This window comes from Lichenostomus cassidix, chromosome 4A (assembly GCF_008360975.1).
Source record: "Lichenostomus cassidix isolate B80296 chromosome 4A, HeHo_3.0, whole genome shotgun sequence".
Lineage (NCBI taxonomy): Eukaryota > Metazoa > Chordata > Aves > Passeriformes > Meliphagidae > Lichenostomus > Lichenostomus cassidix.
Window position 1 is genome coordinate 410,226 of NC_139485.1, and position 26,358 is coordinate 436,583.

Consider the following 26,358-nt stretch of genomic DNA (forward strand, 5'->3'; position numbering starts at 1 on the left):
CTCAGAGCCTTCTCTGCTCCATCCCTCAGCTGGTTTTAGCCACAAAGCTAATGGCCTTTCCCAGTGTGAACCAGTTTCCAGACTGGTGGATGGGCTGGGGACTGGCCGTGGAGAGCAATTCTGGCCAGGCACAGGCAGGGTTGTATTTGATGAAGCACAGGGACCAGGGGCACACCGCATATTTATCGTACCTGAAGTTGTCTTGAGCCTGCAACCTTGATACCTTCTTCAAACAGAGAAATCCGTGTTTAGTCCAACTGCTTGTTTGGTTTTTGGAGAAAAAGGAAAATCAAGTTGTTGCCCATTGTGCCCATAACTGACCAAATGAGCATTGGTGCTCACAGGTTAGTGCTGGGTAATTCCACTCCTCTGGCTGGGTGGGAATGGGTTTATTGTGCATCTGGTCACTGGCAGGTAAAGAGGTGCAGGTGCTGAGCTCCTCTGTTGGAGTTATGGGAGGATTTGATCCCATGGGTCCTTGACACTTGGGATGGGGGAAATTCAGCCCTTGTTCCACGCTGTCTGAGCACTTCCCTCTCTGGTCCCACTGTCCTTGGATGACCCAGCCCCTTCACCCCATGAAGCACCAGTGACTCCTGCTCAAGGCACTTTTTATCACTTCTTCTCACTTCTCTCCCCAGTTGTAGAGAAATCACCCATTTGTATTTCAGGACAGAAGGTGGAGGTTTGGGCAAGTGATGGGCATTTTATAAAGCAATTAAAACCCAAGTCCTGTAATTGCTGTAATTTATATACACCTACAAAATAACCAGCTGGTGGGATCTAGGCGTCAAGCCTGTTTTATTTGTGTCAGCACATCAAACAGATGGAAACATTCCATCTGTGTTTTCCTGGGATGGAGAAGGGTTGGCAGCGAGAGTCTGTGGGTGCAGCGAGTGGCTGGGGGAGCAGCAAAGGGCTGTGGAGCCATCGCAGACATCAGTAAAACACCACCGATTGCCTCAGCATTGCCACCGAGGATGCATGATGAAGGGCTGATGCTCAGGGGCAGGATTTGTGTGTGTTTATGGATGGGACGAGTGATGCCATCCCCCAGAAAACTTGGGTTGCTGCAAATGGGGTTTAGGCTTGTGTGCTTCAAAGCTGTACCACCAGCCCCCCGCCCTGCCCTCAATCACACCCCTGAAGATTAAAGCAGATCAGTATGAGTTCAAAGCTGCAACCTCAGTGCAGCCAAGCTGGTGATGAGGGAGGTAATTAGCAAGTAAAATGTTCAGTGCTGTAGTGAAATGATGTTTATAAAATTGGGGCTTTGAGGAGAGGAGGGCGGGAGCAGCTGGCTTTTCCATTATCCATACAGTCCCACTCTGTGAACCCTTCCGGCATAACGAAGGTTCCCTGGGTTTTATTCCATTTCTCCAGCCTGTTCCTGTGTTCTGCCTTACTTGCCCTTGGCCAGCAATTTTCAGGGTTGCAAACAAGCTTGGAGTATTTTAGGAGCCAGTGTTTTTTTCAGGAATGAGTGCTCTGTGCCTGTGATTCAAGTTCTCCTGGCTCAGTAGCCCCCAGTTACCCATCTGTGCAGAAAGGGGCCATGTTTATGGGTCTGCTGGCGTCAGATGAAAGCCTCAGACTGCAGTTCTTACCCAAGGATGAATGAACCACCTCAGGGACCTTCTTCCAGCCCTGGAGTTTAAAATATTAATAGGATATCACTTCACAACAAGTGCTGCAACAGGTAGCGAGTGCTTTGTTATAAAACAGATGAGATGTTGGCAGATGAGATGTCCTTCTCCCATGGCTCGTCAGGTGCTTGTTCATCTCCCCTACCCTGTGCAGAACAAAACTGGTGATGAAAATAGCCAAAATTTGCTCTCTAAAGGGGTGGCAAAGGGCAGACACCCACACTGTCCTCTTCAGCTGGTGACACTCCAGGGTTAGCACAGTGCTGGGCTTGGTGTCTCCCTCCCAACACAGCCCACTGGCACGGGCAGGAGCTGTCAAGGACAACCAGAACCTTTGCCCAAAGTTATCCCAATGTCTCTCCCGCAGGCAGTATACTGGGTGGCAGAGGGTCTCAGTTGCTGGCAGGGGACTGGGGATACTCCAGCTTTGCTGATCTCTATATTTTTCTTCTTTCCCCCATTTCTGGATGCACAGCAAACCCTGGAGACAAATCTCACCAACCTGGTTAAACGCAACAGTGAACTGGAGAACCAGATGGCCAAGCTGATACAGATCTGCCAGCAAGTGGAGGTGGGTCAGGGCCAGGAGGGGGCTGGGGAAGGTGCTTGGGGCAGCTCCTGGCTCACGGGAGGGAATGCATGGATCACACCAGAGTCCCTTCCTGGTGATTACCCTGGGAGCAGAGATGAGTGTGGGGGGAAGCATCACTCAGGACTTTGGGGGGCTGTATTGTTTTGAAGAGTTTAGTCCCAAGCGATGGAGGACGCAGGGATGGTTGCCAGAGGTCTGTAGGGTCTGAAGGAGTTGGCATGATTGGGAGCCAGTGAGAAGAGACATGGGCTGCTGAGCTGGCTCCAGGCAGGAGAACCTGCCTGCTGCTCTGTGCTGGGGGCAGCAAGTGCTTTTGGTGGAAGACTGAGTGAAACTAAGCATGGAAACAGGGTGACACTGAGCCTGTAAGAAGGCTCATCAACTGGGTAACACTGAACCTGCAAAGAGGGCTCAGCTGGGTGACACCGAGCATGCAGCAATTCCTTGAACCACCACCTTCCCACAGGACAAAACCCCAGACTGCTGCCGGGATTGCAGCTGTGGATTTAGGGGGAGTTTGCCAGTGTCTGAGAGAGCACAACAGTTGTTTTACTTCACTCTCGGGCACCCCAGGCCTTGTGGGGGATGCAAGTCCTGTGCCTCCCCTGCACCTCCCCCAAGCCATCCCATGGGCCCAGCAGCCAGCAGGATGCAGGAATGCCACGGTGGGATGTGGGGATATTGCTTCAGGGTGTTGCAAGTGAGATGGAGGGATGCTGTGGCAGGATGCAGGGATGCTGCAGTGAGATGGGGGGATGCTGTGGTGGGATGCAACACAGTATGCAAGGATGCTGCAGTAGGATGGAAGGATGCTACACTAGGATGCAGGGATGGTACAGTGGGATACAGGGATGATGCAGCAGTTGTGGGGATGCTGTGGCAGGATGCAGGGATGCTGCAGCAGGACAAGGGATGCTGCATGTGCTGGCTGGAGCCATTTGCACACTGCAAAGCACCTGGGATACGTTTACTCCAGGAGCTGCAGCTTGTCCTTCACCACCTGCGTCTCAGAGCAGCCAGAGCTTTGGGGCCAAGAAGGTGCTTCCAAACCCCCATGGTTTTTGCAGGCAGCATCAGTGCTTTGTTCTTCACTCCCTCAGTACTGTCCTGATGATCTGGCAAGAGGAAGTGAGTGCAGAAGCCCTTTTTGTGAGTGCCAGCAGGGCCAAGTGTGCCGCCAGTAGCTGGCAGCCACTGTCACAATGTGCAAAGAGAAGGAGGAGGGGGCTGAGATGCTCTGAACTTCCAGCCAAAATAAGGAGCAGCACTTGGCTCTGCAGCACTGCTGGCCTTCCGCACCAATGCTCTGTGTTACTGGTGTTGTCCTGCTTCTCTCTGCCTGTGCATCACTCTGCAGTAGAAATGGCTTTGTTGGAGCTGTCTCCCCTGGGCTTCCTCTTCCCCAGGTCTCAGTGGGCTTGGAGTGAGTCTGGGAAAACAGATAGCAAATAGATGTTTGGCAGAGAGAGAAGGAGCGAGGATGCCCTTGCAGAGCTCTGGTGACAGCCTCCAGCCCTTGCTGCACTGATGGGCCACGCTTTGGCTCTGAGAACCCACCAGGGATGGAGCAGGGATGTGGTGGGATGTCCTTCTGAACATCTTCCTTTGAATTCAGCTCCAATGTCTTAATGACCTGCCCCAGGATGAATCAAAAGATATTTGGTATTTCTGTCTGATCCTTGGAGTCTCAGACCTCTAAGCTGTCATTTTTGACAGAGTTTGGGAATTTTCAGCTTTGTCAGACACTCTTCTTAAAATAACAGATCAAATACCATTTCTCAGCCATGCTGAATGTGTAGCCACGCCCTTGGAGGCACCTTTGCAAAGAAAACAGTAAACTGTGAAGCACAAAATTTATGTGCTCCTCATCAATCTGATTCCAGGGAATTTCGCTTTCGAGCTATTTGTGGACATGGCACCTAGGCAGGCACATGCAATCCCTGTGTACTCTGCCCCTCAGACATGTTGAGTGTAAATCCCATGGCATGTCCAGAGAATGGTGCCACCAACACCTTGAGAGGTTCATTCCGGAGAAGGGGGCTGTAAGTGTCCTCAGGGCACTGAGCCTGTGGCTCAGAGTGACTCTGGTGCTTGGGGGCTGCACTAAGAGAGGTTGAAATGGCCAGATCCTGTGGCAGTGATGGAAATGTTGACCCAGGAGAGCAGATAACAACCCTGTGGAGAAGCTTAGTTCATAAAATAGAGATGGTACCAGCCCAATGTCCCCATTGCTGGGAGAGCAGGAGAAGCAGAGTGTGCACCATGGAGCTATGGCCTCTGTGTCACAGCAGCCTTACTGCGAGCTCATGGTGTCCCCATGGCACAGCTGCTACACAGCCAAAAGCCTGTTGAGGATTGTGGAGGTGGGATGGGGTGCTCTGCTGCAACCCCAAGCTGCTGGCACACGGGGGAGGAGGTTAGCCTGTGTGTGAGTCAGGCTGTGGGCTGAGATGCTGTTCCTCATTCCCATGAGCTGCAGGCAAGCTTTTCCTAGAGATGAGTTTATTCCAGGACTGTTGTCCTTAGCACATTCTCCCCCAACACTGAGATGGGTGAAGTATTTTTTCTCTCCCTTCTTACTACTAAAACCTGCCCAGCTTTCTTGCAGCCATAGCACCTGTTGAGTCTTCACCCCCAAATCCAGCATTTACCTGGGAACTGGTTTATCCATACAGAGTGGTTTGGCCAGTATCCAGGTGTTCTTGAGCCAGGGATTTGCCAGTGGAACAGTGCTGGTCTGCAGTACCCCCTCCATGCTCTGGTGGCCCTTTGCAGTGACCCCAGCCTAAAAAGTGCTTCCTTTTGGGCAGAAGGCAACTGGGAAAGGGACTGTGGTGTCCTCTGCAACTTCACCTGCATTCAGCCCCCCAGAACATGAACCTGGTTGAGGGCAGATTTCTTGCCCTGGGCAGGTTTTGAGATTTAGGCTGTGGATGGCTACAGATTTACATTGTCCTGTAGCCATCCTGGAAGGGGAACGCTTCAGGCCTGAGCTCTGGGACCACCGTTGGGTGGCAGCTGGTTGGAGGGATGGACCTAGGGCCAAGCTGAGGTGCCCCAACTCCCCTCCTGTCCCTTGGCCCAACATTTCTTTCCTGCCCTTTGCTGTGCACAGCCTTCAGCCTCACCATCCCTCACCTTCATGTGACCCAGAAGCTGAATGACAGGGGGAGTCCAGGTTTGTGCTCCTGGGAAGTTGGGGTGACAGCCATCCCTGTGGGCACACAACTTTGAGCGTCCAGGGTGCTGCCAGCTCACCGCAGCTGGGCAGCATGACAGCACTGCCACAGCAGCTTGCTGCAGGCTCCAAATGCTAGGGCTGTTTCCCCCTCCCACTACATGCAGCAGATGGGAAAATTTTCTGCTGTTTTTCCTCCATGGAGCTCTCTTTGCAGACCATCAGCTGTCTCCCACTCCAGTGTTGCATAATCTGCTGGCCAGGTTTAAAAAAAGATCCTGTAGCAAAAATGTGGTTCACTCAAGGCTGTGTTTGGACTGCTCTGTGTTTCAGAGGGATTTAGGAGTATGAAACAAGGAAAGCTTATTTCTGTCCTGTAGTGTGCTTTAATGAAGTGCTAGGGCTTAATCGCTCTTCTATGAAGTGCATTTCCCCCTGTCCTCTCCTGTCCATTCTCCCATGGATCTGGTCTTCCCTGGAGGCAGAGGACTGGAACCTCTGCCTGCACCCCCACTGCACTCTGTGTGTGCACCACTGTTAACACAGCCATGAGAGTGAGTGTGTCCCTCCTAAACACCTGTGTGTCTCTCCCAACACCTGTGGATTGTATATCCCTCTTAAAATCTCTGACTTGTCTGTTCCTCCCAGCACATGGGCTGTATCCCTCCAACATGTGTGTTATGTGTCCCTCCCAACACCTGTGATTTGTGTGTCCCTCCCAACACGCTGTTGCTGTTCCTGGCCAGGTGAACACAGCCATGCATGAGGCCAAGCTGATGGAGGAGTGCGATGAGCTGATGGAGATCATCCGCCAGCGCAAGCAGGTCATCGCCGTCAAGATCAAGGAGACAAAGGTGAGGGGGCCCAGCTCATGAGTCCCTGGTCACAGGTCCCCTCTTGTGCTTATGGGGTGGCTGCTGCAGGGTGTGCCCCTCCTCTCTAGGAGCAGCACTCTGCAGCCAGTGACGCTGGGATGTGCCAGCCCTGGGCAGAGGAGATGCAGTAGCATGTGTTGCCTTGCCATGAAGGGTTTGCTTTGGGCAGCCACCAGTGCCAAACCATCCAAAATCTGGATGTCCCTTGCTGCTGCTGCCCTCCATGCCAGGTGTCTATCACTGCTGCTCCCCCAGGGCTCCTCTGACAAGCATGTGCTGGCTGAGGCTGGAGCAGGAACAGTGTTCTGGTTAGCATGACAAGTTGGTGCAAAGGCTTGGATCACTCCAGACAGCTTCCTCGGGGCTCTTCACCACTGTGGTTCTAATAGAATGATATGGAATTAATATTGAAGGACCATAGTCCAGTGCTGCAGAGAGAGCAGAGGCTGCACGCTCTGCATTGCAGCACAGCTGGGGGGGAGCTGCTTCTCACCCTGGTCTCTGTGGGAGTGTTTGCACACTTTCTCCAGTGGTTCTAGATGTTTCCCAGTAGTTTCTAGGTGTAGCATCCTACCCCAAAGGGAAAGGGAGCACCCAAGATTCACAGATGCTCATGGCTGAAAGAAAAAACAAAAGTAAGAGGGTCAGCAAAAGCTTTTATTAGTAAATTGCAAATAATTTATTTGGCATGGCAATTTTTATATACTGATCTCCCAGTATAAGGACACAGTACTGAGTTTTGGATAAAGCAGTAGGGTAAAAGGGAAGAGAGAGAGGGAGATGGATTAAAGCGGAAGAGAGAGCAAGAAAGAATGGACATCATCAGTCCTGGTTCCAGTGTCAATCCAGTTAACAGGGTGTCCAAGGTGCTGGGGTCACTGCCTGGGCTTCATGGAGGGACCTTTGTATAGATAAGTTTTCCCCATCCTGGAGAGTTCTCACTTTCTCTGCAAATCGTTTCTCATGCACAGTCCATTCTTCCAGACCTTTCTGAAAATGGGTCAGAGGCTTTGGGGGTCTTTGGTGGTCTTGATTCCCCCTACAGTTCATGCCACTTCTCCATCTCACTCCTGCACCTGCTCTATGCTGTGTTGTGCTTATCTCCAGGAGCCACAACAAGGATGTGTGTCCTGGGAGTGTGCTGCCCTACCTCCGTATGGCCCTTTCTCCAGCTCCAAAAACCCTCGGCTGGCTCTGCAGCTATCCAGCTGTTGGTGTTTGTGACATCAGCCCTCACTTTCTGAGCTCTCCACATGCAGCAGCGAGGGGCTGGAGGGCTGAGCTGTAGCTCTGAGGATGCACAGGGGAGCCTGCATGACCCCATTGCTGTTCTCATTGAGCTTGGGTGTGCACTGGGACCCCACCATGGTACCTGTGGCCCTAATGCAGGTGTTCCCCAGGCAAAGTTTTGCAGTGGGTTCCATTGCATGTGTACACAGAAGAGCCACTGGCACGGCTCCAGGACACCCTGGCAGCAGTGGGAGCTTTGAAATCCTGCTTCTACCCCGAGCACTCCAGAGAAGATATTTTATGTAACGGTGCCGTCTGCTGGTCCATCTGTCTGTCTGCTTGCTCTTCCCACCCTCATCCTTGACTGTTCCAGTCTCTGCTGTCTAGTTCCAGCCATGCTTGGGAGGACCTGGAAGCTCCAAAATATTGTTTTCGTACAATTGGCAGCTGGACAGAGGCAAGGGGCACAGAATAGTACCCAAACCCTCTGCAGAAGCAGTGGAGAAAGGAGTAAGCTTTAGAGCTGTGGCTGGTTTGAAGTGCTCCAGCTACGGTGCAAGGAATTCTGCTTTCCTGCTGGATTGCCATTTGGTTTTCCATTTGTTCTGCCCTGCTTTTTCTCACAAATGGCCCAATGGATGTATGCAGCCACCTGATCACAGTGGCACATGGTGCTGGGAAGAGCGGCAGCCCCAGGGCCTGAAAAGGGAAGTCTGTGGAGGCAAAAATGCTGGAATGTGGTCCCAGGAGGAACTGACAGCTCCATCCCAGGACCTCTGTGGGAGATGGAGCTCCTCCATCTCCTCCAGGCAGCGAGAAGTGCAAGGACCAGAGCAGGAGTCTGTGCATGGTTCTGGGTGGGAACAAGGAACACTGGACAAGGGCACCCAGAGGATGACAACTGCCACACTCCCAGATGTGAGGAAACCATGCCCAGCCTTTAGGAATGTTTTATTCCTAATCCTAGAAATGGAGCTCTTCCGGGACGTGTGTCTTTGGAAACTCACTGGAGATGAGATGTTGAGGAGCCATGTGCTGAGTTTGCAGGGGCTTGGGTACTCCTGTCATGAGCCTGGGCAGCACCCTGTGATGACGTGGCACTGAAGTGGTGGGGACTCAGGATGGAGCCAGGAGGCAGCAAAGGATTATTGGGAAGGATGCAAGAGGAGGAGTGGGAGGAAGGAGGCAGCTGCACTGCTCTGGAGAGCTCTGTGCCCAGCGTGGATCCAGACAGTGAGTGCCAGCGCCTGCAACACCTGCTCAGGGCACTGCAGGTGCCAGTGCCACAGCCCAGCTCAGCTGGCCTGAGCCGGGGCATCTGTGCCACGGACACTTTGTCAGGGATTGGTGCTGGCATGCCAGCAGCTCCAGCAGTGAAGGCAGGGGCTCTCTGCCCTCTCCCTGCCTGTGCTGGCAGCTGTCCCAGAGCTCCCTGAGTCTTCCCTCTAAACAAAAATAATCTTATTTCTCTTCCTTATTATCCTTTTGGTAACTGTTTTCTGATGAGTGTGGTTATAAAGTGGACTGTCCCTGAGCCTATTGAGCCTCAGCAGGAGAATTGCTCCCTCTGCAAACAGCCGCAGGATCTGTGCCTGCCAGCTGCTCATGGACTGGGGGGACTTCAGGGGTCCCTCCCAGCCCAAAACCTGATGGGGTCCTGTGTGTGCCCCCAGCCTCTCACCCGAGGGAGCCAGGGGGATGCTGCTGGGGCCATGGGAGCAAGGTGAGGTTCCTTAGGAACACACTGGCTCTGTGGCAGCTGAGGATGGCCTGGCTGGATGTTGTGCATGTGAGTGTTAAGGCAGCAGCAAGTTGGAGTCCAGGATGCCTGCATGTCTGCTGCATGTCTGGTCCTGGTAACAGTGGTGGCAGCAACCCCAGGTGCTATGTAGTGTGACAAGCATGACCTGCCTCACCTGGTCATGCTGCCAGCCCTCCAGGTGTAGGTGCCTGTGTGCCAAGGACCAGCAAGCCTCCCCTGGTGAAGCGGGGTGGACTAACCATGGGGATGTTCCCTCTGCCTCTGCTCTCTACCCACTCTTCTGCTTTCCCCACTGTCCAGGTGCCTCTGGGCTGCTGGCTGTGCACTGGGACCCACAGTGGGCACCTCAGTGAGGTCTGAGTGGGCACCAGAGGATGCTGGAGCCCAGCATCACACTGTGGGGATACAGGGCTGGGGCTGATGTCCTCCAAAAGCCTGGGAGAAGGGAGGGGGAGAACATGCAGATTCCCTCATACCTTGGTCACCCAGCAGTTCAGTTCAGCAGCTGTGAATGTAATGTTTTCCAGCAGCTCTGTAAACGGTTCCCCTGTTCCTGAGGTTCCCTTGCCCTGAGCTGAGTGACTGGCAGGGCTCTCTTCAGGCTGGCATGAGAGAGGAATTTGCATGGGAGGAGTGGAGAGAGGATGCATTGGTCTCCTGTGTCCATCACATGTGGGACCTCCAGAGCAGGCACAGGCTGCTCCCTGGGGCTTTCCCACTCCCAGCAAAATTTAACATGGAAAGTGCTTTGTTGTACTCACTCCCCAGAGCCATTGGGACACTCCCGTGCCATTTCACTGCTCCTTGCTCCTCGGGATCAGCTCCTGGCTCAGGATGGGGTTCCCTCTGTGCCTCTCAAGCTCCTGAGCACCTCTGTCTCTGTCTGCTCCCCTGACAGGTGATGAAGCTGCGGAAGTTGGCCCAGCAGGTTGCCAACTGCCGGCAGTGCCTGGAGCGCTCCACGGTCCTCATCAACCAGGCTGAGCACATCCTCAAGGAGAACGACCACGCACGCTTCCTGCAGACTGCCAGGAATGTGGCTGAGAGGTGGGCTGGGCTTGGGACACTGATGCTGGAACTGGCCCTTGGTTGTAGGTCCCCCCCAGTCACTTCCCCAGAGATCCCCAGCCACCCCTGCAGCCTCCCACTGTGCTGTCCTCAGATAAACCCCAGGGTCATGTTCCCATCACTCACAGAACAGGTGTTGCATGGTAGGTCCTTACAATGCTGTGGAAGCAAGCCCCCTTCCCTGGGGTAGGAAAGTGGTGGAAATGCCAATCCAAAGGGAGCTCAGGGGCCAGTCAAAGCTGGGAGTCCCAGGGATGGAACCCCCCCCAGTTCTCAGGGGATCTGTCCCTGGGCTAGGCCACCCTCCTGGGTAGGGGCAGTAGTCTGTAGGTGCAAGCTGGTTTCCTGACAGCAGATGAGTCTCAATGAGGCTGTCCCCATCCCTGTGCCCCCCTTGCCACGGTGTTGGGATCTGTGTGCACCCTGGTGCATACTGATGGTCCCTTCTTTCCTTCCAGGGTCGCCATGGCAACTGCATCCTCGCAAGTCCTGATACCAGATATCAATTTTAATGATGCCTTTGAAAACTTTGCTTTAGATTTTTCCAGAGAGAAGAAGCTGCTGGAGGGGCTGGATTATCTAACAGGTGAGTGCACAGGTGTGCTCCCATCTGTATCATCCCCTCAGGCCCCTGCCCTGCACCCTGCCAAGGGGTGGCAGACCTATTTTAAAGCTTAAGTGGTGACTAGGGCCAGGTCAGCTGTGGCAGGGCAGAGGCTGTGCTGTCCTCAGGACAGTGACATGTCCCCATCCTCCCATTTCACCCTGCCCCTCCAGGAGGACCCATGGAAAAGTTCAGTAAGCTTAAAAATTATGGTCTCCATGACCTGGGGAGGAGGCTGATGTCCATATGGATGTGAGAAAGATATGTAAGGGTCCATATGGATTACAGAGGGGGAACGATGAATTAATTAATTATTATACTTCTAATACACTCTGTGCTTTACCATTTCCCTTTTTCTGCTCTTTTTGTGGGTCACTTGGTCCTAAATTATGAACCCTGGTGGGCAGGACCTTGCTGGGCCCCTCAGTGTTGCCCTGATACCACAGCACAGACTGGTCACTGCCCTCAGGGGTCTGGGAGCAGCAATGGCTGCTGGACCAGCCTGTGCTGGAGTACTGGAGGGATGACAGCTCCAGGGATACGAGGATATCCTCACTCATCCAAATCCAATTTTATCATCATGAAGCAGATCAGCTTTCAGTGAAAGATTAGCACAAGCATGTCCGGATCAGTTATGGGGTAAAATACTTATTCCACAACCAGTGCAGGGAAATAGGTGGATTGGGAAGTGGATTCTCAGCATGTTTCAGGGTGGGTGTGTCAGCCTTGATGGAGCAGCAGCAAAAGCCCTGTGCTCTGACCTCTGTATGCCTTGTTAAACTAAAAAGTTTAGTTCAGTGGGAAACACAATGACAGTTAAAATGAGGGAGATTTTGGTGTTGAGAGACTCTACTCCTGCTGTGAGCCCATCTCAGTTCTTACAGGAGCAGAAGAGCCCTGGGGTTTTAAGGAAGGAAAGCCCAAACTGACCAAAATCTGTGGTCTCTGCTATCCCACAGCACCAAACCCACCATCGGTCCGTGAGGAGCTCTGCACAGCCTCCCATGACACCATCACTGTGCACTGGATCTCAGAGGATGAGTTCAGCGTCAGCTCCTATGAGCTCCAGTACACCATCTTCACCGGCCAGGCCAACTTCATCAGTAAGTCATAGCACTCCCCTTCGGGAAGGAATCCCATGTTGCCCAGAGAATCTGTGGCTGCCCCATCCCTGGAAGTGTCCAACCCAGGTTGGATGGGGCTTGGAGCAACCTGGGATAGTGGAAGGTGCCCCTGCCCATGGCAGGATGTGAAACTGGGTCAGCTTTAAGGTGCTTTCCAACCCAAACTATTTTGGGATTCTGTAAGGAAAAAGTTCTCAGGTTCATCCGAGTTTAAAGGCTGTGGAGGAAACAGCAGCAAATGATCCACCAAGGGCTGGTGGATCAGAGCAATAGACATCTCCCATGCTGGGGACAATCCCTGAGGTGCTCTGCCATGCACTTGGTGTCATCAGCCCCGACTTGGTGAAGCATTGGGAATGTTGGAGGCTGTCATCCATCTCACAGCTCCTAGATCCATATACCTGGGATCATACACAGGTACCTGCATACACATATACCTGCTCAATGGCTGATAACTCAGGTGGTTTATAAACCCTCTGTAACAGCTCTGAGGCATGGCTCCAGGTAATTTTTTGTGAAAACCACTGCCATACCTAATTGTTCTTCCACACTGCCACAAATTTGTCCAACAGGAATGGGGTTTGAGGACTGAGGAGGGATCTCACTGATGGTCCATGGCTTGTGAGAAAGTTTTATTCCTGGCTTTCCCTAGCAGCACTTGCCATTGTGAGAAGTGCTGACAGGGTGCATCAGAGTGGCTGTTTTGGGCTGTTGTCAGTCTGTCCTGCTGGCTGGGAGGATGTTGGTGCTGGCAGCACTGTGTCACAGCTCCAGAAGGCTGTTCAGTGCACTCTGAAATGTGCAGGAAGCTGCCAGAGAAAGTTTCCTGTGACTTTCCAAGCTGGATCTCACCTTCCCAGCCGTGGCCCAGCCTTCTCCCTTGTTCTGGGAAACAAGAGCGTGCTGTCTCCAGCAGTTTGTCCTCTGGAAGCCTGGAGAGCTCAGCCACCTCTCTGGCGCCACTCTTGGATGGCCACCAGCTCCATGTCCCCTGTACTTCCAGCTGCAGACAGGATGTGGACTTGGTGGTGTCAGCGAGAGGAGGGACATCTGAAGGTCCCTGTGCCAGTTCTGTGCAAGCTGGGCTGACAGGTTGCTCGGGGCTTGCTCCTTGAGGAGCAAGGACTGACCAGGGATGGAGCATCTGGTGCTTCTTCACCCCCAGCTAGAAGGATTTGGCTCTCTTCCAGTCAGGATTTCCCCTGCTGCAGCTTGTGCCCTTGCCATGGGACCATGCCAGGGAAGGATCTGGCTCTCACCTTTCCCCACACGCCACTTTGGACACACATCGCTTGGAGTCCCATACACCAAGGGACTTGGGAATGAGTCACCTGCCCACCTCTGGGGTCTGGCACAGGCACTGGGAAAGGAGGAGCTGTGGAGACTGCGGGAGTGAAGAACAGTGAGGGCAGTGGTGGAGGAGAGCCCTGAGGGTCACATGTCAGAAGTGTCCTTCTTGGCCAGCCAGCAACCTCCAGGTTGCTCTTCCTAGGAGGAATGAAGAAAACATCAGTTAAATCCCTGAGGAGAAAATGAATAACATAGTGACACTTGGAACAGTGCAGTTTGGGTGACGGGACCATGTGAGCCCTGGCTGAGCTCATGCATGAAGACACAGGAACACTGAGCAGGAGCTGGGAGGCTGACCAGAAGAGGAAATACCTTTCCAACATGAACACAGTTGGCCTGTGGAACCATCCCTTTCATGCTTCTATCAAAGCCAAGACCTTGGCAAGAGCCAGATGTTTTTATGGATGACAAATGCTGCAATAGAAGGGATTGTTTTTAAGCTTTGGTGAGGGTAGGAGCAAGGAGGTTGGTCTTCAAGGCCAAGCTCTTTGAGGTTGTTTTGGGAAAGAAACTTGATTAGAAGGCCAAGTCCTTCTCAGTGTTGTCTCTCAGCCACCTTTTTCTTCCTGATGGAGCATCCCCAGCTGGTCCTTCCTGCAGGAAGGTGACATCGACCAGTACGGGGCTGGAAGCTGTGTGCTCCAACAAGAGCAGCTCTGTGTGCAGGCTGCAATCAGGATCACATCTGTTTTATTTTCTGCTTCACATCACATTGCTCTGTGCCCCTTGGCCATTCCCACATGTATCCCAAACCAAATTCAGGCTGACAGGGACTGCAGCCTGCCCTTGTCCTGCAGCTGAGCCAGCCACTGGAGATAAATAAAGTGGAAGTCATTGCAGATGTGTGGAGTGTTCCCAGCTCCTGCCTCCCAGCTCTGCATACATTGAAACCTCCCCCCCTTCAGTTACCCAAATTCACAATGTGTTCCTCACCTCTCACCAGGTCCAGGAATCCTCCAGCTGCTTCTTCCAAGCCTCTTTATTCTTCTTTCGGCTCAAAGCCCTTGCCCTGTGCTGTGATAGCTGCCCTGAGCCCCACAGCATCCTTGTCCCCCAGTTCCAGCTGCTCAGGTGCTCATGACATCTGCAGGTGATCCTCATCCCAGTCATGCTGTGGCAAGAACAGCCTCAGTGACACCATGTAGGGCTTCTCCCCTATCCTGGAATGCTGTGTCACCCCACATGAGGTACAGCACTACATTTCTATACATGCAGCAGCTCAAACACTGCATTTCCATTGCAGAAGTCAGCTTGGCACCTGCATGGTCTTGGATTCTTCATTTCTTCCCATTTTCAGAAAGAGTTCAGCCTCCTGAATGATTTCCAAACATCTGGATGCCTTCACTGGGAGCTCATTTGCTTTGAACCACTTTGCAGACCAGTCTACTCAGGGAGCCAAGCATCAGCATCCCTTGGCCATGGATTATTACTTCCCACCCTGTAGCACTAAGGACTGGGCAGGAGCAAGATTCAGTTGTAAACACGTCAATCTGGGTGCAAATGCAAAAATCCTTTCTGCTGCTGGAATTGCATATTGTGGCCCCAGAGCAGGAGGGAGGCTGTCCTGTGGGAGTGGAGACATGGGAGAGAGCAATGGTGGGGTGATGGTGGGGTGATGGTGGGATGATGGTGGGGTGATAGTGGGATGATGGTAGGAGGATGGTGGGGTGATGGTAGGGTGATGGTGGCCATCACCCCCTCCCAGGCACCAGCAGCTGCTGCTGCCCTGGCTGGAAAGTACTGCTGGTAGAACTTCCTTTTCTCTGCACCCTTTCCCCATCACTTCCAATGTCAGCATCCTAAGATGCCAGCACTGCAGCCCTGGCTCTGCCTTACCATCACTGCCTTTATGTGATGACAGTAGAAAAGACTCTGAGTTCTTGGGATTTATCATCTCTGGAAATTTCCCTGCAGATGCTCTGAACTCCCAGGCAGGCAGTAAATCCTCCCACAGTTGTGAGATCTGCATTAACAGCACAGGGGCTTTGTATTCTGTCCTTCCCTGGGAATAAATGTCTCTTCCTCTCCCACGCTGCAGGTCTCTACAACTCCATGGACAGCTGGATGATTGTCCCCAACATCAAGCAGAACCACTACACAGTTCATGGGCTCCAGAGTGGCACCCGCTACATCTTCCTGGTGAAGGCGATCAACCAGGCAGGCAGCCGGAACAGTGAGCCTGCCCGCCTCAAGACCAACAGTAGGTGCCCAGGCACTCATCCCTGCCTCAGGGATGGTCTTCTGATACCCCATGAGGTGCCAGGGGCTTCCATCAGCCCTCTGCTTCTGTCAGTGCCCATCCCTGGGGTCTTAGGTCATGATGGTCCATCCTTCTGTTGGCTTTACATCCCTGGGCTTTTTGGGGCCAATGCAAGGAGTCAGAGAGCAATTGTGTTCTTGTGTGTAGCTTAGCTTGCAGAGGGTTGTGATTTGGAGAGCCATTAGGTTGAAAAGTGTCTCCATGGTGTCAAACAGGGTTTTGCAGCTGCACACAAAGCAGAAGTTGTCCTTTCCAATGTCCAAGGGATGCCATGGAATGTAAAATGTGTCTAGCAAAGACTGAACTCTGCCCTGCAGTGGAGTGAGACCTGTCCTGGCACAGACAGAGCTCCTGGGTTTGTGGTGGGAAACCTTTTCCCATTGAACGACAGCAAAGACAGCAGCAGCACTGGCACCTATGGCCTGGTGGGTGACACGGGAGGGACAATATGAGGTGTTGGGGGAGGAATGAATTTGCTCTCCAGGCTCCTGCCTGCTCCATGCCCATGCCTTTCCAGTGCTCCCATATCTCTGCGTGGTCCTGGTGAGCACAGCCGTCCCATCTGTTCCCTTTCCCAACAATCACTTCTGCCTGGATGAGGTTTTCATGGTGATTTATCACCTCTGCCTCATTCTTCTCTTTGTGCAACATTAAACTGAATAAAACAACATCAAGGCAGTGAGGCTGAGGGAGATGTTGAGAAGCAAACTCCAACCCAATCCGCCTGCTCATTAAAATTTATCCTTCCTGTGGCTGCTGCTTTTCAGTGCTTCCCCAGCTTTGAAAGGCGCTCGCTCTGGGAATGAAGAATGGGCGGCTTGGGAAGCTGGGAACGAGGGCAGTTGGCTGTGGCATCAGCTCCCCTTGGACATAGTTTGCTCTCTGGGATTGTAACTGAGTGTCAGTCACCAGAGCTGCCAGAACAGCTCTGAAGGCTCCTGCTTGGGGATGGACTGGGTTTGATAAGAGTCCAGTCAGGTGCTGAGCCCCCCTTGCTGCAGGGATGTGTCTGCAGCAGCTTCTTGCATGTTTGAAACCTTGAGAAGCCCCACCTGAGACGCTGCACAGGTTATGTGTGATGGTGGTTTTGTGTGTGCCAAAGCCCCTCCCACAAGGACCTATCCCTCACTTCCCGCTCAGGTGTTGGGCAGGAGAGGCCTGTGGCACTGATGGGCACATCCCTCTCTGCCACTGGTTTGGTGTTCTCTGCCATCTGTGTTTGTGGAAACCTCTGAATTCCTGAAGGTTTGATTTAGCCACATATATGGACATAATATATATTGATTTATTTTCTTCTGTGGCCAGTCTTGGGAGACAAAGGCTCCTTTGGGTGTCCAGTAGTGCTGCAGCCCTGCACTGCAGCCCCAGCACATCCCCACTGGCTGTTCATCCTGCCATATTTGGGACCAGGGTTTCTCTTTTTCCAGTGGGCAATATGCAGAGGATATCACACCCATGCTTTCTCACTGCTGTAACCTTGGTGAAAATGTCAGCAGCTCAACACAGAAATGGTCCATTAGCATATTGCACAGCCCGTTTTGTTCCTGAAGTGATGTCTGAAGAGATCTCTCCATCGCCAGAAGGTCAGTGTCAGGACACATCGATTTCCACAGCATTGGCGCTGTCAGTGCTGGCACTAAATCTGTGTTCCTGAACAGAAAAGCTTGGGAGAACAGTTTGTTTTAGTGACAGAGACCATTCTCTGCTGAGGCTGGGCCTGAGCAGGACTTACTTGGGAGCAAGTGTCCCAAAGTTGCTGAAAGTGACAGAATGTAGGGACAGGTCCAGCTCTGGCCATAAATAAAGTGCAGGGAAATGGGTTTTACAGTCTTGCCTTGGCCAGTGCATCCTGGCGTTATTTTCTGTTGCAGTTCTGGCTTTTCCTGATTTTTTCATCTCTTGGCGAGACCTTGGTGTGCTACAGGATGGCTCTATCCACATCCCATCCAGGATGTCACAGGTGGATTTGATGCCTGAGCAGTGGGCTGCTGGGTCACTGTTACTGACTGAACCGTGTTAGTGCAGGTGTTTTTAAGGAGCAGGATGATCCCTACAGAAACGTCCCAGCAGGGAATCTGTGGAAAGATTCATAGATTTGGATGGATTTATGGCTTTCCTATGACTTGATGACTCAGCATTATGGTGCTGCATCTTTGTTTCTTCCTTTGCAGAAAGTGATGTCTGCAGGGAGGGCAGGATGGTGTTGGCAGACATGTTCTGTGAGTGTCCTGTGCCCCACAGGTGGCTTCTTGGATGGCTGGTGGGAGCAGGGACACTGCCATTGTAGGCAGAGAGGAGGGACAGAAGCAGGAAGGGCTGGCTTTGTGTCACTGTGTCCCTGCAGCTTAGTTTGCTCTCTGGGCAGAACGTGGTGGATGCCTGCAGCCAGGACAGGGATGGTTCCTTGGGAGCAGAGTGCATATCCATCCCTCCTTTCTCTCCACACATTTTCAGCCAAATGCAGCCACCAGCTGTCTGCTGTCTCTGCTCTGCCCGATCCCTGTGCCCCTGCAGCCAGAGGAGCTGCTGTGCTGCAGGACACTGGTGGCACCAGTGGCACCCCTGCACTGACCCCGCGATGGGGTGGGCTGCTGCTCCCCAGATTTGGCTGTGTGCCAGATGTTGTCTCCTGCTCCTGGGGATCTCATTCCAGTTACTTCCATAGCTCTTATGTAAGGCAGCAGGCTGCCTGTCCTCGCTGTCCCTAGCTGGTGAGCCCCCTGCTCACCGTGATGGTTGCAGGAGCCCTGTGGGGTCCAGGGGCGTGGGGTGGGTTTCTGGGGTCCTGCAGGGTGGGGATGCAGCTCCAGCACACACTTCCCTCTGCCTGACTCCATCCCTGCATACTACTGACCTTGACCATGTTCTTGGCTGCCTCCTCTCTGCTCCCACACACCCAGTGCCAGACAGGATTTCCTCTGCTCTACTCACTCTGGCTCTGAAAGGAAGGGAGGGATAATCCAGCTGATAAATGCCCCAGGGGTGCAGCTGGCTGTGTCCAGCCCTGAAGCTGGCTGCTACCCCACAGCTCATGAGCCTCGGGTGGGGATGACCAGCAAAAGGCTATCAGGAATATCCCAGCAAGCTGAATTTGTGTGATAAAAGGTTATGTGAGTGAGCAACCCAGGATGTACACATTAATGATGAGAGGGATCGTTACTGGTAGGAGGAATTGTCACAATCCTTGGCTCTCTGCTGGGCAGGGCTTGGGGGCTGGAGAGCAGTGACTGGGGGGCACAGAGGATGGTGATGGTGGGGGGGCAGGGAGTGAAGACTGCTCTGCCCTCTCATGCAGTCAGAACACTCACTGCCTCTAGCAGCTCCCATGCCGGGGGTTGAGGTTGTGACCATCATGACCTCTGTGAAGTCTGTGTTGTTTCCCAGTGCCAGAGTGATATTTTGGGAAGGGGGTTAATGGTAGCAGGTGCCTGGCTGTGTTCTCTGAAATACCCTCTGACCCATCCCAGCCCATGTGCTGTTGCCTCCCAGCCTACCCATCACAGACACTGCCTGTGGATGCGGCTCAAGTGCTTCCTCCAGGACATGCCAGCCCAAAACAGTAACAAGGGCTGGGCTCCAGTTCTTCACACTGACCTTAGCAAGGGGTCGCCTTTGGAAACAGGGCTGTGACTGTTTCTCTCCTGATGGAGCCAAGAATTTTTACACCTCACTTCCTCAGAGCTTGTCTCTTCGCATTACTGCCAAGAAAAGATATGGCAGAAAGATCAGAGCTGCCAGAGGAAGGAGAGGGTAGGTCACTCTCAATTTGCAGCTTTACTTTCAGGCTTCTCAACTCAATTTTCCAGCAAATTGGGCTCTGAGGAAAAGCAGCATAAGCTACCATCAGGTATCTGAGCATGGCACGGATGAGCTGTTTTGCAGGTGCGCCTTGTCACTGATGTTGCAGCTCCTTGCAGAGATTCCCAGCTGGCCTGGGCTTCTCTTTGTGTGTCTGTTTGCAGGGGTTCTCAGCTGTTCTGGGGGTCCCCAGCTCTGCCCAGATGTTTGCAGGGGTGCCTGGCTGTTCTGGGGGTTCCCAGCCTTGCCCAGATGTTTGCAGGGATTCTCAACTGTTCTGGGGGTCCCCAGCCTTGCCCAGATGTTTGCAGGGATTCTCAACTGTTCTGGGGGTCCCCAGCCTTGCCCAGCTAATTGGCAGAGGTTCCCAGCCCAGGCTCAGGATCTCATTGCCAAGTCAGTGTTTCTCCTTGCTGGGACTCAGTGTCTGTAGCCAAAAATAGGAGTGTGGAGGAGGACACAGCTCGTCATGCCCCAAGTCAGGTACCAAAACGTGAGGCTGAAGGTATTGGCAGGACTTGGGATGTTCTCTGCAGCTGTCATTTGCTTTGTACTGAAGCAGGTGAATCCCTATGGAAATGCTCTCTGGTATCTGTGTGCTCTTTAGTGCATCTTGCATGAAAATACAGTGGCAAAACCCACCTGAACTCAATTCGCTTCTTTGCAGCATCTTGGGGTTTTGTTTGCAAATCCAGGGATAGCCTGAGGACTTCCAGAGGGAAATCATTGACAAACAAGGAGGTTGGTTGAAGCTCTGGGACACCACCCAGACCTGGTCTGGCTTTGGGGAAATCACCCAAGCAAACCACCGTTAAATATGCAAAGCCAAGAACATGGGATGTAAAAGCACCAGAATTTGGTTGCATGTGGAATTTATTGTGATGCCTGCTGTGCCTACTTTGTGCAGACATCTGGGACACTCCCCTGGTTCTCTGCAGGTGCCAGCAGCCAGGGGCTGTGGTGGGACCCACTCCTCACTGTCTCCACCAGCCTTGTTGGCTCCTGCCACAGCCCCTCACAGTCACACCAGTTATCACCAGTGTCACTAGCATGGACTGTCACAGAAAGGCTGGTTAGGCATTTCGAGCCCTGCTCAGACCCCTCATAGGCAAACCCATTGCTCTCGTGGGACCCCATGCTCAGCCCCTTCCTGGGGATGTACCATGCGTGGAGCAGCTGCCTCCCAGAGTGGCTTTTCTTTTACAGCAGCAGCCAGGAAGGATCAGCCACCAGCCCTCAGCACCATTGGGTGCTCCAGTGTTATACAGACAGGTAGACTGAGGCACAGACTGCACCCAAAGCCTGTGACAGTGCAGAGATGGATCAGGAGATCCTCAGGGGCAGGCAGTCTCCTTTAGCTGTGCCAAAATCATGATGCCGTACAGGAAAGCCAAAGTCTGACTTAATCCAAAAGCAAAGAGAGATGGTAGAACAGTGGAGTATGGAGCAATGAGGCTCCACAGGCACCCTGTCTCTCTCCCCTCACCACTCCAAAATGGAAGGCTTTGTTTTGGGCTTCTCAAAGCACAACCTTCTGGCTTCTCCTTTCCACATCTGGTCTTAAAATGACCCTAAATTGTGAAAGGAAAGAGGGGAAAAAGCGTTGAAGCAAAAGGGATTGTAAACTTTGCTTTCTCCCCTGCTGAAAAAAAAAAAGCCCAGCATGGCTTAGCAGAGTGGCTCTGGCAGAGCAGGGTGGGGGCATGGGCTGGGCAGAGTGCATGGGCAGTAATGCACCAACCCCGCAACCCTCCAGGCTGAGGACACCTGTGCAGATGTTTTCCTGACCCCATACCTGCCCTGGTGCCCCAGTGAGGCTGCACCAGAACCTGGAGCCTGTGGAGAAACCCTGATGGTGGAGTGTGGAGGAGCTGCTGCCCAGAGTGATGGTGCTTATTGACACGAGGGAGGGCAGATGCTCTTGGGGCTGCCAGGGGGCTTATCCATTCAAGCAGGACAGCCAGCTCGTGTCTGTTGGGAAGCAGTTTGGCTTTGTGGGCTGGTAATCTTACAGAGGAATCATAGTTGAGTTTCAGGTCAGCATCAGGGATCTGCAGAATCCATCAGCCTCAGTTCTGTTAATAGTGGAGGAAACCTGGGGCGTGTGCTCACTGCCAGCCCAGTGCTCTCACCTCCCTTCCAGCTCTGCTGGACATGGTCTGGATTGGTGCCTTGGATGTGCTTCCACACCCTAGGCTGTTGTTTCTGAGCAGTGACACTGGCAGCAGAGAAGCACAGATTGACCTCAGCTGTGTATCCCATCACATATAACCATGGCCTGAGCCTGTGTCAGCAGCTGATGGGATTCAGGGCCGGGCCCAGTGCTGCAGGGCTGCTTCAGTGGTGTTACCCCAGTGCTTACGGCTCTGTCCTGTCCCTACACTTACGTCACCCTTATTACTGCTAATAGCCTGCAGATCCATTCAGGAATTCAGGCTGTATACCCTGCCCAGGTTTGGCTCTCAGTGCATCCATCCCGATGGCATCCACAGTGCCATTCATGTTACTGGGAAACAACCCTGTTTCTGCCACATTTTATGTCATTAGCAGAGGACAAAAGGGAACGTCTTGAGAGGGAAATAAGACACTCAAAGTGAGTAATGCCTGGTAAGGAGTTCCTGGATGTCCCGAGCCCCTCACTTGGGGATTTCTGCCAGGACAATGCAGCATTTCCCAATGATGCTGCCTATCCCACCCAGCTGCTCACCAGTCTGGATCCTCCCCCAGGAGCAGAAAGCTCATTCTCTGCATTTTCAAGTTTTACCTCCTTTCCCTCTGTTTAGCCCAGGAAGGTCATTGAACATGCTGTCTATGTCCCTGCTGAATATCTGTAATGGAGAGTTCTCAGAGAGTTCTAGAGAGTTTGGAGAACTTGTGGCTCCACAAAAAACCTGTGGCTCCATGAAAACCTTTTCTGCACAGTGATGCTAAAAACACAACTCCTAATCCATGTGTCTCCTCCTTACAGGTCAGCCGTTCAAGCTGGATCCCAAGATGGCTCACAAGAAGCTGAAGATCTCCAATGATGGGCTGCAGATGGAGAAGGACGAGAGCTCCTTGAAGAAGAGCCACACACCAGAGAGGTTCAGTGGGACAGGCTGCTATGGCGCAGCCGGCAACGTCTTCATCGACAGCGGCTGCCACTACTGGGAGGTGGTGGTAGGATCCTCCACCTGGTAAGGCACCACCGGTGTGAGAGGGGATGCTTTCCCAGTCTAGCCTCTGCCAGAGATGCCCACCCTATGCCCCTTTCAGAGGCAGATGGGCTCTGAAAGCATGGGGTGCCGTAGCCATCGGGTCTGGGCTTGGTCCTTTGCCAGGGCTTGAGGGTGCTGAGCAAGTCTCCTCTCCTGCAGGTATGCCATTGGCGTGGCTTACAAGTCAGCCCCCAAAAACGAGTGGATTGGGAAGAACTCCTCTTCTTGGGTCTTCTCCCGCTGCAACAACAACTTTGTGGTGCGGCACAACAACAAGGAAATGCTGGTGGAGGTGCACCCACAGATGAAGCGCCTCGGTGTCCTCTTGGACTATGACAACAATGCACTCTCCTTCTATGACCCAGCCAACTCCCTCCACCTCCACACCTTCGAAGTCTCCTTCATTCTGCCAGTGTGTCCCACCTTCACCATCTGGAACAAATCCCTAATGATCCTCTCAGGGCTGCCTGCCCCGGATTTCATCGATTACCCCGAGCAGCAGGAGTGTAACTGCCGGCCCCAGGAGTCCCCATACGTGTCAGGAATGAAAGCCTGTCACTAGGCTGCCAAGGCCTGCCTGTGCCCCATGGCCCCATGGTGGGTCCCGGTGGTCGGAGCTGCCCGCTGGGAGCCTCCTGGCAGCCATGCCAGAGAGCCACTGTGATGCCTGAGCAACCGAGCTCTGTCCACACCCAGCTCCATCTTATTTTAGTGGAAAAGTGGAAGAACCTTAAACCACAGCTGGAAAAAAACTGCTTTTGGTGAGCTCCAGAGTGCATAAGAGCATCTAGAGCAGCTCCGTGGCAGTGGTTCCCATCCCTCCCCAAGCAGATTGTCACCTGGATGGTTCTGTCTTCCCTTGGGGGATGAAAAGGCCAGGGTGAGTTTCAGGGTGACCTGAGATGCCATGGTGGTCAGGGAATGGCTCATGTGTTTCATGAGGTGCAGGTTGGGACAGGAGGAATGGGCTCTGGAGCCCACTGCCAGCTGGCATGGGGAACTTGAGCACTGAGCAGCACTGTGCAGGGAGGACTTTTCATGTGGCTGAGGCTCGGTAGCTTCCCTGGTGGGGTGGATAAGGCATGGAGCCCTTGGGCTCAGTGAGCACTGGCGGTGGTTGTGTGATGGATGGTGGTCCCGTGGAAGGTGGGTGGTGGTCTGTGGGAGCCAAAACAGCACTGAGGATGTTCTCACTGGCTGTCCATGCTGCAGCTGGCATGGTCTTGATGCATTTTCAGGGTCCCACAGTGGAGAGCCATGGATCCCCATGGACCCCACCATGTCTCCTCCTTTGAGAGCTTCCCAGTAAGGAGGGCGGTCTGCATCCTTGAGGAGCTTTAGCCCCTGGCACAGAGGTTTGGCAGCTGCTCCATCCTGACATGGGGTCTGGCCAGCAGTGCCCTGCTCCACATAGGCCTCCATTAGCATTCTGTCTGGTGTCCCAGCAGCAAAACTTCATCTTCCTGCTCAGAGCCCACAATAGAGTCCTGTCCCAAGATCACCTCTGTGCTCTATGACCCAAAATCTCAATTTATGACCCCAAATCTTGACTCCTGATTTATTCTCCACCATGGCAGGGGATTGGACTGGATGAATTTTAAAGATCCCTTCCAGCCCAAACTATTCCATGATTCTGTGGTGGTGTGAGTGCAGGGCGATGCTGTTTACTCTATGGCAAAGGACTGAGTCCATCCCAGAGGCTTGAGACCCTGGTTACTTGGAGCTCCTTGGCTGTCACCAGTATTCCCACTAACCACAAGCATCAACTCCCCTGGCCAAGCTCCAGTGTCCAGATTTAAGAGGCCAGGAGGAGCTGGGCTGGCACACACACCCTGTGTCACAGTGGGGATCAGTGGCACAGTTTGGGGCCAGTGGGCATGTGAGTGGCTGGGACACTGTGGGGGCAAGGTGTTCAGGCATTGTGGTGGTTCAAGGCAGCTGGTGTTTGAGCTTTCCTCTGTGACATTTGAAACCCCTTTTCCTCCTCTGGATGTGGTGCCTCAGTGGGATTGGGGACCACTGAGCTGGGACCACCCAGCTGTGCCAGCCTTTCCCTTCCTTTGGAGCTTGCTGCTAGGGAACTGCCCCTGCTTATCAAACCTGATTTCCTTCTATGAGAGAGTAACCCACCTGGTTGATCTAGGAAAGCCTGTAGATGGAATCTTCTCGGACTTCAGCAAGCTTTTTATAGTCTCTCACAGGATCCTTCTGGACAAAATGTCCAGCCCACAGATGGATAAACACATCATAGAGTGGGTGAGCAACTGACTCACGGGTCAGGCACAAAGGGTGACGTCAGGCTGGCACTGGTCACTAGTGGGATTCTGCAGGGTTCCATCCTTGGCCCTGTGTTCTTCAATATATTAACAACCTGGATGCAGCATTGGAAGGAATACTAAGTCAGTTTGCTGACAGCACTAAACTGGAAGGAGCTGTAGGCTCCCTCGAGGGCAGAGAGGCCCTGCAGAGAGATGCAGACAAATCACAGAGATGGGGAATCACCAACTGTGTGAAGTTTAACAAGGGAAGGTGCTGGGTTCTGTGCCTGGGATGGGGCAACCCTGATTGTGTGTATGGAGTGGGGAATGAGAGGCTGGAGAGCAATTGCAGGAAGGGACGTGGGGGTCTTGGTCAGTGGCCAGTTGGATCTCAGCAGTGCCCTGGAGCCAGGAGGGAAATTCCTCTTCTGGGGGTATCAGACACAGCATCAGCCAGGGAGGGGATTGTCCAGCTCTGTTCTGGGCTGGAGCAGCCTTACCTCAAGTCCTGAGTGCAGTTTTGGACACCACAATGTAAAAAAGGCATTAAGCTATTGGAGAGTGATCAAAGAATGACCACGAGGATGGAGAAGGGTCTGGAGCAGTCTTATGAGGAGTGGCTGAGGTCACTTGGTTTGTCCAGCTGGAGAAGTGGAGAGCGGAGACCTCTTTGTCTTCAGCTCCCCAGGGGCAGTGGAGGGGCAGGTACCCATCTCTTCACTCTTGTGACCAGTGACAGGACTGAAGGAAATGGCTGGAGCTGGGTCAGGGGAAGTTTAGTTTGGATATCAAGGAAAGATTTTTCCCTCAGAGGGTGCTGGGGCATTGAACAGGCTCCTCAGGGAATGGGCACAGCCCCAAGGCTGCCAGAGCTCAAGGGGCATTTGGACAACACTCTCAGGGATGCACAGGGTGAGATTGTTGGGGTGTTCTGTGCAGGGCCAGGAGCTGGACTTGATGATCCTGATGGGCCCCTTCCAACTCAGCCTATTCCATGATTCTAAAGCCCAGGCACTGGGAGTGAGTGGCTGGCTTGGACAGGGCGAGAGCCCCTTGAGGCTCATCCCATGAGGGGTGTGGAAGAGACTGGCTGAATTCATCTGGAGCCAATTCAGAATTCTTCTGGTGACCCCTGCCAGTGGCCTGGCCAAGGGGATGTACATCATTGAGTCTGGTGGTGACAGCTTTGCCCAGGAGAGTGTACGAAAGAGCCTATTCCCCAGCATGCCATCCCTCCATGTGTCTGGGTTGTGGCCCTGGGATGTGGGAGCACAGGTGAGGGTGCAGCAGGGGCACATCTGCTATCCCCACAGTGTGGCACATGGCCCTGGTTTACTTTGGGAGGTTAAGTCACCCTTTTAAGTTGGCTGTTTTTCATGGGAAAGTCTCATGGAAGTCCCTTCCCCGTGTGCCAGT

General features: G+C 53.2%; 1 protein-coding gene across 3 annotated transcripts in view; it reads left to right on the forward strand.

Annotated features, from left to right (window-relative positions):
- MID2 (midline 2) overlaps positions 1 to 26,198 on the forward strand; it is a 79,612-nt gene extending 53,414 nt beyond the window's left edge. For 2 of the 3 annotated variants that reach the window (XM_085060810.1, XM_085060811.1), the window contains exons 3-10: positions 2,122 to 2,217; positions 6,163 to 6,270; positions 10,182 to 10,330; positions 10,810 to 10,937; positions 11,915 to 12,058; positions 15,468 to 15,629; positions 22,456 to 22,663; positions 22,844 to 26,198. In XM_085060810.1, coding sequence (XP_084916936.1) covers positions 2,122 to 2,217; positions 6,163 to 6,270; positions 10,182 to 10,330; positions 10,810 to 10,937; positions 11,915 to 12,058; positions 15,468 to 15,629; positions 22,456 to 22,663; positions 22,844 to 23,246 — 1,398 coding nt within the window. In that variant the 3' untranslated portion in view covers positions 23,247 to 26,198. The remainder of the gene's footprint in view (positions 1 to 2,121; positions 2,218 to 6,162; positions 6,271 to 10,181; positions 10,331 to 10,809; positions 10,938 to 11,914; positions 12,059 to 15,467; positions 15,630 to 22,455; positions 22,664 to 22,843) is intronic. The other variant, XM_085060812.1, reaches the window with a different exon arrangement.
- The last annotated feature ends 160 nt before the right edge of the window (positions 26,199 to 26,358 follow it).